Below are 8,896 nucleotides of genomic sequence, written 5' to 3'. Positions count from 1 at the left end.
CGCCTCGGCCTACCAGAGAGCTAGGATTACAGGCGTGAGCCACCGTGCCCAGCCCTCTATTCATCTATTCTTTAACTCATTGTTTCTATTTTTAGTAGAGACGGGGTCTCCCTCTTGCTCAGGCTGGTTTCGAACTCCTGAGCTCAAACAATCCGCTCGCCTCGGCCTCCCAGAGAGCTGGGATTACAGGCGTGAGCCACCGCGCCCGGCCCCCTCTTAACATCTTAACTCATCCTTCTCCCGTTCAAGCACAACTTCCTCAAGGAAGTCCTCCCTGATCTCTGAGCATGCCATACATCCTCCCGTAAAACATTTATCACGTTTCTGCTTTTACGTTTCATAGGGTGACCTTTTGGTTAATGTCTGTCTCTTCTGGCAGACTGGAGGCTCCTTGAGGGCAGGACCAGCTCTGAGGGGCTGCACTCAAAACAGATGACCAAGTCCTTACTAAACCAACCTTATCTGGCTTCCCGTCCCCTCCCTTACTCCAGCCATGCCGCAGGTGGCGTGGGGCCCTTGCTCGTGCTGGTCCCACTCCACAGCACACCCTCCCCAGACATCCACCTGGCTCCCTGCCTTACTTCCTTCAGATCTTTTCTCAGATGTCCTCTTCTTATCTAATACCTCACCCCAGTCCTTCCTATCCTCTTCCTGCTTTAGTTCTCATCTCTTCAGAATGTATTCCTAACACATAGTATTTTATTTATTTCTCTTGTTTACTTGTCTACTCTGCCCACTAGAATATCAGTTCCATGAGGGCAGAGCCTTGGGTTTGCTTTGTCTCCTGATGTATCTATCTCCAGGGCCTAGAACTGTGCCTGGCACGTAGCAGGTACTATTTGTTGAATGAATGAGTGAGAAAATGTTTTTACTTACCACTATGTTCCTGAATCCAGCACAGTGCCTGGACATAGTGAGTGATTAATAAGCATTCGTTGAATGAATGAGTGAATGAACAACGCCCACCTCTTACAGTTTCTGCCGTTCTCCCGGAAGCCTTTGGCAAAGGGATTGGCTGCAATCTTCAGTTGTGTGATCTGGGGGCACACACCCAGGGTCAAAGCTCCTGTGGCCTGGGCAGGCACCACACCCCCTCAAGCAGGGTCACTCACCCGTGGGTTCTGGTAGGCTGTCACGGAGATGAATATGGTTTCGGGGAAGCGGAAGGAGGCCACGCCCCCCCAGTGTTGGCTGCAAAGCTGGGCTGCCCGCACCAGGTGTATGCGGGGTTGGTACTTGTGCATGGAGTGCAAGATCAGCTAGGAGGGAAGAAATGGGAGTGACTCACTGTCCTGGACCCCAGCCTTGGTCTCCCCATCCAGCACCACCCCCAGTCCCTGTCCTGGGGTCCCAGTCTGGGCCTCACGTGGCCATGGGGGTCCAGCGTGCTGTTGGTGAGCTTGACACGATGGAAAGACACAGGCTGCCGCATCCAGTGACCGCCAGTGGCAGGAGAGTCGGGGTGAATGTAGACACGGTCGGGCAGGCGGGGCTCCGCCTTGCCGCTGGGCTCCCAGCGCCGGCCCTGCCATCGGTAGCGAGCCCCATCTACTGGAACCACATCCAGAAGAAACAGGTAGCGGGCCTCGGGGTCCAGCCCGGCGACTGATACTCGGCAAGCAGGGAACATGCGCCTGCACAGGGGAGGGTGGTGGGAGAGGCCAGGAGTGGGCACAGCACCAGCAAAGGGGCAGAGCAACAGGCCCCCTGTGCTGTCAGAGAATCGCCAAGGGAGGTGGAATCAGAACTCAGAGGGCAGAATCCCAGAGCTGGAAAGTTGTCTCCCCCCATCTTATACATGGGGAAACAGGACGGACAGGTTAGGCGACCTGACCAGGATCACACAGCAGGTAAGGAGCAGAGTCCAGACTCCTCCTGACTCCTAGACCCTCAAAGTCCATTTGCAGAAGCAGTGGTGACTAATTTCTCTCTCAGAAATCTTGCCAGGAGCCTACCCTGCTCTCCTCAACTGATCTCCAGCACCAGCATCTGCAGCTATTAGACAAAGTTGCCTCAGAAAAAACATTCTCTGCCTTCGGTGGGGCAGAGAACTTACCAGGCTGGAGCCCTCCCACCCTAGATAACGACCTCCACACAGGCCACACAATGACCACATCCCTGCCTCTAGGGCGACCCCAGACCTAGTCATATATTGATTCCTATTCAGTCACATACTGACCCCTGATCCTGTCCAGATTTCACTGATGCTGGTCACTGGCTGGCCCTTGACCCCAGTCAGTCTGAATTCTGATTCCAGGCCCAGCCTGACCCATGATCTAGGCCACACACTAACCTATAAACCCAGCCAGACTTCTTGAACCTGGCAGACTGACCTATGACCCTTGACATAGATTGGTCCCCAAACCCAGCCACGGACTCCACAGACTGACCCCTGACCTTTGCCACAGAATGACTCCTGATTCCAGCCACAGAGTAACTCCCGCCCAGGCCATATTCAGATTTGGAGCTTAGGCAGAGCCCCAGCCCTCAGGGAAACCCCTAAACCTAGCCCCATCCCAGGAATCCTGCCTTCCCCAAGAGACCCCCTCCAGAAACACCGATCCTGGCCAGCCCCTCACCTCCCAGCTTTGGTGATGATCATCTCTGTCCCCACAGAGCTGAACTCCTTCCACAGCTCCCGGTTCTCCAGGCTCAGGCTGACCCCAGGGAGTGAATGGAGGACCTCTGGGGCTGACGGTGCTGGCTCAGTGCCCATGGCTGGGGGCAGAAGGGGCAGAGGTGGGGGTGCAGCCAGAGTGCGGGGAGCAGCCTCAATTCCAGAGAGGAAGCAATCCAGTTTTGGGGTGTCCAAATCTGGAGATGGAGGAAGAATGAGGAGCCAGTGGAGAGCCACAGCAACCCCAGACTCCTATCCAGGAGCTGGTCCCAAAGCTCACCGGGATAGCGGTAGCTCTCTGCCAGGGCAGGCGGGAAGCTGGAGTCAGCCCCGGGCTGGGGTGGCCCCAGGCGGTAGCCGGCCCCCAGGGAGGGGTACAACTCCCGTGGATGGTACATGTTGTAGTTCCCTCTGGCCTCAGGTCCTGCTTCCTAGAGTCCCCCAGTGCTGAGAGATGTCCCCTTTATAGCTCACAGCTCAGCCCCTTCCAGACCCAGGATCACAGCCCCTCCCCTCTTTGGGGCCCTGGAGTTGGGCTGAGGTGGAGACCCCTGGGGCCTCGATGGGGTCCAAGAGGGGGCCGGATACCTGGGTACCGTCCCAACCACCCTCCCCACCCCTCCCAGGGCGGCTTCATTAACCCCGACCCCCTGCCCCCTCATTACATAATTAACTCCTCGGCCTGATTGATCCCCAGGGGCTCGGACGGGGACGCAGTTTGGTGCTTCCGGCCAGCTGGTCCCCGTTCCCACGGGGGGAGCCCCGGCGAGGGATAAGCTGGGGGGCGGGGCCTGGACCCTGGGACGGAGACTGGAGTCTTGGGGCAGACCCCGGCACCCTAGACTTTCTGGCAGGTGATCCCCTCCCCGCCCCCCTTCATTTGGAGGACAGGCCTTGGAGGGGAAAAACCTAACTGGAGGGAAAGTGCAGGGCTGGAGGGAAGCGGCCCGAGCTGATGACGCGGGGTACTCGGAGCCTCGAGGAGTCCGCAGACGAGGCCTGAACCCTGGAGTCCTCCCCGGTTCCCATTCTGTAAAACCTCCATCCTGGGCCAAATCTCAAAAGTTTAGAGGCGCGCAGGCTCCACAGTCTGGCGACTCGCGCAGGATTTCCCAGAGGTCCCAGGGCGGGGAACCCGCGGAACTACACTTCCCAGCAGGCCCAGCGCCGAGGCCCGCCCGGGGAGGCCGACGGGCCGCGCCGGGGCCGTTGGGAGTCGTAGTCCACCGAGAGGGGCAGCCGAGCGAGCGGCGCGGTCGCCTCCCGGGAGAGCTGCCCTTAGGCGGCGGCCAAACGCTGAAGCCGAGAAGACGCAGATCAGCCGAGGTCAAGGCCTGGGGAGCCAGCGTGGGCGCGAGAATCCCCACCGGCTGTGAGACCTGTCCTGGTTTCTAAACGTCCAGCTTGGACGGCTGTGCCTACACCATGCCGCGCTGGAGCACAGAACCTCGAGCAGGTCTTTAGGGGCAGGAATCTACATTTGAATTCCCCCTTCCCGGGTTCCACATGAGCCTGGGGCTGTCTCCACTCCATTGTTTTATTATGTACAAACGCTACAGAACAAGGGGAACAGACACGCGTGGGGTAAGAGGGGCCTGGTGGGAGAAGTTCACAGAGCAGACGGTGCACTGGGGCCAAGAGAGCAGCACACAGGCCATTATCTATAGGGCAGGCGGGACAGGGACGGGTTAAAAATGAGATCCAAGCCAGCCAGATCGCAGGGAGGTGCGGGGGTGTCGTCCCCCTTCTGATCTCCCCCCAAGGTCACAGTGCATGCAATAAAATATATGTACAGGAGCTGGGTCCTTCCTCCACAGGGGCCCTGAAGGTTCAGAGCTCCCTTCGGGCAGAGGGAGGCCAGTGGCGCCCCCTGGCGGCCAGGCCGGGCTGGAGCCACATGCGCCAGGAGCAGGGGTCAGTCCCAGCCGTTGTCTTTGATCATGTGGTTGAGTTCAATGATGTACTTCCCCTCTTTGTACTTCTGGCTGCTTTCAAAGGCCTGTTCCTGAAAGGAGGAGAGGGGCCGTCATCCCTGGAGCAAAAGCCCTACCACAAGGCACAGGGGTTAGGAAGTGGATATGATCGGCCCCATTTTACATATGAGGAAACTGTGGACCAGAGAAGTCAAGCCACTTGCCCACAGACACACAGCTGGTAAATGGCAGGGCTGTGTTTCTCACAGGGGGTAGACAGAACTCTCTGAATCATAGGTACTTTAAGTACTAATGATGGCTCCAACAGAGAGGATATAAAGTATCTAAAAGCCTTCATAGTCTAGGGATTGCAAACTGGTGGCCTGAGGGCCATTTTGGTCTACACATGTTTTGTTTGGACAGGAGAAAGTTTTATAAAAATAACTTTAAAATATTAAAATATAGGCAGGCCATGCTCATTCCAGTTGGCCCCAGCCTGCTCCCCCCACCACCTCCAATCCTTTCTGCACCTTTTAAAAATCCACAGTATCTGCTTGGCCTTGCAGGCACTTGAGTTTTTGATCTCTGGACTAGGTAGGCCACGCCTTTATTTTACAGATGTCTAGAGAGTCCAAGCCACCTGTCCAGAGACACACAGCAAATCTATGGCAGGGTCAAGGGTGAACTCAGGTCAGGGCTGTCTGTCTGTCTCTGTCCATCCACTTCACATAGGCATCACAGCTCTAAGTGATGCCTGAAGAATCCTCTCCCTTGCAGTTTCCCAAGAGCATCTTCCTTTGCTACATCTAATCTGATCCCCATAACAATCTTGGGTGCCAGGTAGTGGCTTTATCTTCCATTCCAGATAAGGAAATGAGACTCACGGTGGTGAAATCAGACTCTGGACAGCAGCAGTGGCAATAAGGGCAGTGAAAAGGAAGCCCGTGAACCCAAGCTCCATGTTGCTGTGCAGTCTTGGGCAACTTTTCTGATCCTCTGAATGATAACATAAGCTGGTGGCCAAGGGTTTGGAGTAAAAGAAAAAAAAATCAACTAGGGGCCGGGCGCGGTGGCTCACGCCTGTAATCCTAGCACTCCGGGAGGCCGAGGCAGGCGGATCGTTCTGAGCTCAGGAGTTAGAGATCAGCCTGAGCAAGAACGAGACCCCCCGTCTCTACTAAAAATAGAAAGAAATCGGCCAAACAACTAAAAATAGAAAAAAAAAAAATTAGCCGGGCATGGTGGTGGGTGCCTGTAGTCCCAGCTACCTGGGAGGCTGAGGCAGGAGGATCGCTTGAGCCCAGGAGTTTGAGGTTGCTGTGAGCTAGGCTGATGCCTCGGCACTCGCCCCAGGCAAGAGAATGAGACTCTGTCTCAAAAAAAAAAAAAAAAAAAATCAACTAGGATTCTGGTCCCTATTCTGTTACTTACCAGTTGTATGATCTTGGGCAAGCTACCTAAAATCTTTGGGCCTCCCTGTTGTCTTCTGTAAAGTGGAGATAATAATGGATTCTGCCTACAAGATTGTTGTAATGATTGAATGAGATAATATATGCCAAGCACACAACAGTTCCTGGCACATAAGCATTCAGTAAAGGTTAACTCTGATTATATCCTCATCTCTAAAATGGGGATGCAAGTACCTGTGAGGGAAGGAATGGGTTAAGAGAAAAATTCTAAAAGCACTTGTAGGATGTGAGAGAAGAGAACACGGTCAGGGGATCAAAAGACAGTTTGGCTTGTGTGAGCTGGGCCTATGCACTCTGAAAGGTTACCAGATGACTGCTTGTGAAGAGGAGGTGATGTAAGGTCAGGTCAAAGGCTAGCCTGGGGTCAGAGGCTGCTAACTCACATATTTCCAGCCCAAAGTGGTCTTGCAGTTCTCACAGTGGATGTCAGCGACAGCATGGAGGCCTGTCAGCAGCACCCGCTCCTCGGCTGGCCCGCAGCCCACGTTCACCCTGTGGGGACATGGGGCAGTCCCAGGGAGGGTCCCACCATCACAGAGCCCCCCTCAACCTTGTATTCACTGTGTCTATTCTTAGCATCCAAGAGAAGGGTGATCACAACTTCCTGCCTGAACCAGGGAACTCTGGGAGTCTCAGCATGATGCCAGGGGCCACAGGTCACAACAGAGGTCAGGAAAAGAAAGGAGGGAGGCTGAATACTCACACGGAGTTGAAGAGGTAGGCACGCCCCTGACTGCCCTGGAAGGACTACAGGGTGGGAAGAGAGAAGGGAGTCAGGGCTACTGGTGGGGAGCTGCCAGGCAGCCTCTCTAGCCTCCTGTTCCAGCCCCAACTGTGGCCTGGTTACCTTGGAGATGAGGTCGTCGTGGTTGGCCAGGTGAGCGCGGCAGTGGGCACAGCTATACCTCCGGTGACAATCATCCAAGTAGGCCTGAAACGTCTTGGGCTTTGAAATCCGCACCATGGCGGGGGCCGGGGGCAGTGGCCCCACGCGGGGAGCGGCCCACGGGGAGCAGAGGGAGCCCAGTGCCTGCCAGGGAGGGAGTAGGTGGGCTGTGAGGACCTGGACCACACACATGCAGGCACTCCCAGAGTGATAGGGACTCTCTCTGTCACACTTGGCTGCTCTCTACTTTCCCCAGAGCCAACAGCCTCTCTAGGGACTAGAGTCATTTCAGTTTTGACTCAGTGAGGAGGCCTCAGGTTGCATCAGTGGAGAAACTGAGGCTAGGAGGAGCCCAGGGTGAGTCACCCACCTGCTTCCAGCTTCACCCCTGCTGACCTGGCAGCTGAAGCTGGAGGAAGGAGTTTTAGAGTGGATGGACTGTCAGTTCCCAGTTTAGGAGGAGCATGGGGGGGTTAGGAATTGGTTGGTCCTTAGGACCTCATCTGGACTGCGCCTGGGGCTTCACCTGAGGTGCAGGGAGTTCATCTGGGGAGAGGGTCCCTCACCTGGAGGAGGCAGGAGGCCTCGCTGAAGGTGCAGGGTCACCTAGGAGGGGAGGGGCTCTTACCTGGGGGAGCTGAGGCCTTATCTACGCCGAAGGGATCTTACCTGCATCGCGGAGCCTTACCTGAGACCCCGGGGCTCACCTGGGGCACGGGGGTTGGGGGCGGGCGCCGGGGGAAGGGGCAGTCCTCGCTGGCGGGGCGGGGGCGCGGGGCGACGCGCAGCCCTGATGATGCGGGCCTCACCTCGCCTGGGCGCGCGGGGGCCCAGTCCGCCGGGGTGGCCTGGCCTGGGAGTGGGGGGCGCTCCTGGTGGGCGCCGTCCCCCCCGGCCCGGGTTCGCAGCCGCCTTGACTTGTTTACACCGAGACCAGCTGCTGCCGCCGCTGCGGCGGGAGGGGGAGGGGGCCCGCCTCCTGTCCCGGCGGCCGCCGTGGCCAATCGGCGCGCGGCATGCAAATAAGGGGGCGCGTCATACGGCGGCCAGCGCAGGCCTGGGCTGCCCTTCCCCCTGCTCCCGGCTCGGGCCAGCCCGGAAATGCGGCTGCGGCCGGCCCGGCCGGCAGCGTCCAGGCCCGGCTGCCGCTTTGGCTTCCTGCGGTCTTTGAAGGGGCAAGGATCCGAGCGTCCTGACCGAGGGTCGGGTTAGGAGGAGGCTGGGGTTTGCACGCACGCCCCTGAGAAATTTAGTCATAATTATCTGCGTTTAGCCATCGCCAGTGTCCCACTCTCTTAATCCCCCAATCAATCCTATAAGACAATTGCTCCTATTGTCTCCATTTTGGAAACTGAGGCCCAGAAAGGTCTAGCAGCTCTCCCGAGGTTATCCAGCCGGTAAGAGGCAAAGCTGGAATTTTCACTTTGGTCCAATTCCATAGGACGAGTGACAGACTCAGTTCACCTCTTAGAAGAGCTAAAGGTGTGTATCCCAGTTAGACCCCTGGGAGCTGAAGCCTTGGGATAAGCCAGTGCCTACTGTTGAGTATCACATCCTCCAGGCCGGGTTAGGTGCGAACTCAGTTGAAAATACCTGCTTAAGCATCTGCTGTACTTGGACTTGTCTTGTTCACTGCAGTGTTCCCAGTCTGGTCCAGAGTAGGCACTCAATAAATGTTTCTGTTTTGTGAATATGTGATTCATCAAATGAATTAGGTACCAGGGCTGCAGAGGCCAGAGGAGTTCAGGGAGCTTCTAGAGGAGACGTGGGAGTGGAAGGTTAGAGGCGACAGAGGGGTGCCGTGAACTCAGCCGTCCCACCCAGGCCCACTCTCTACAGCCCAGTGAGGAGGCCCACAGGGGCCAGAGGTGGGAGAAGTCAAGTACCTGGTCATGTGCCTGGGGCTCTTGATGGCCTCAGGAAAATGGAACCATTATCTGTGGCTCTCAAGGGGCTGGGGGCCAGGACACCAGGGTTGGCTGTCCAAGGGACATTCCTGAGGAAAGTGGAG

General features: G+C 56.8%; 2 protein-coding genes across 3 annotated transcripts in view; both read right to left on the bottom strand.

Moving 5' to 3' along the window:
• The window catches only part of TBX6 (T-box 6), a 5,538-nt gene extending 1,847 nt beyond the window's left edge, over positions 1–3,691 (bottom strand). Inside the window, exons 1-5 of the mRNA XM_012660194.1 lie at positions 2,898–3,691; positions 2,580–2,814; positions 1,367–1,634; positions 1,113–1,259; positions 967–1,037 (exon numbers count right to left, since the gene is read on the bottom strand). Coding sequence (XP_012515648.1) covers positions 967–1,037; positions 1,113–1,259; positions 1,367–1,634; positions 2,580–2,814; positions 2,898–3,015 — 839 coding nt within the window. The 5' untranslated portion in view covers positions 3,016–3,691. The remainder of the gene's footprint in view (positions 1–966; positions 1,038–1,112; positions 1,260–1,366; positions 1,635–2,579; positions 2,815–2,897) is intronic.
• Positions 3,692–4,136: 445 nt separating this feature from the next.
• Positions 4,137–7,853, bottom strand: YPEL3 (yippee-like 3 (Drosophila)). 2 transcript variants are annotated; one of them, XM_012660193.1, is made up of 5 exons: positions 7,695–7,853; positions 6,847–7,029; positions 6,703–6,746; positions 6,383–6,491; positions 4,137–4,622 (listed from the first exon to the last, which is right to left on the bottom strand). In XM_012660193.1, the coding sequence occupies exons 2-5, from the start codon at positions 6,961–6,963 to the stop codon at positions 4,533–4,535; spliced, it is 360 nt and encodes a 119-aa protein (XP_012515647.1). In that variant the 5' UTR covers positions 6,964–7,029; positions 7,695–7,853; the 3' UTR covers positions 4,137–4,532. The 2 variants fall into 2 exon arrangements, with proteins under 2 accessions (XP_012515647.1, XP_012515646.1); XM_012660192.1 differs by having other exon boundaries at positions 6,847–7,816.
• Positions 7,854–8,896: the final 1,043 nt, after the last annotated feature.

This window comes from Propithecus coquereli, unplaced genomic scaffold, assembly GCF_000956105.1.
Source record: "Propithecus coquereli isolate 6110/MARCELLA unplaced genomic scaffold, Pcoq_1.0 Scaffold66, whole genome shotgun sequence".
Classification (NCBI taxonomy): Eukaryota; Metazoa; Chordata; class Mammalia; order Primates; family Indriidae; genus Propithecus; species Propithecus coquereli.
Note: the sequence above shows the minus strand (reverse complement) of the source record. Positions and strands in the feature narration are given on the sequence as shown.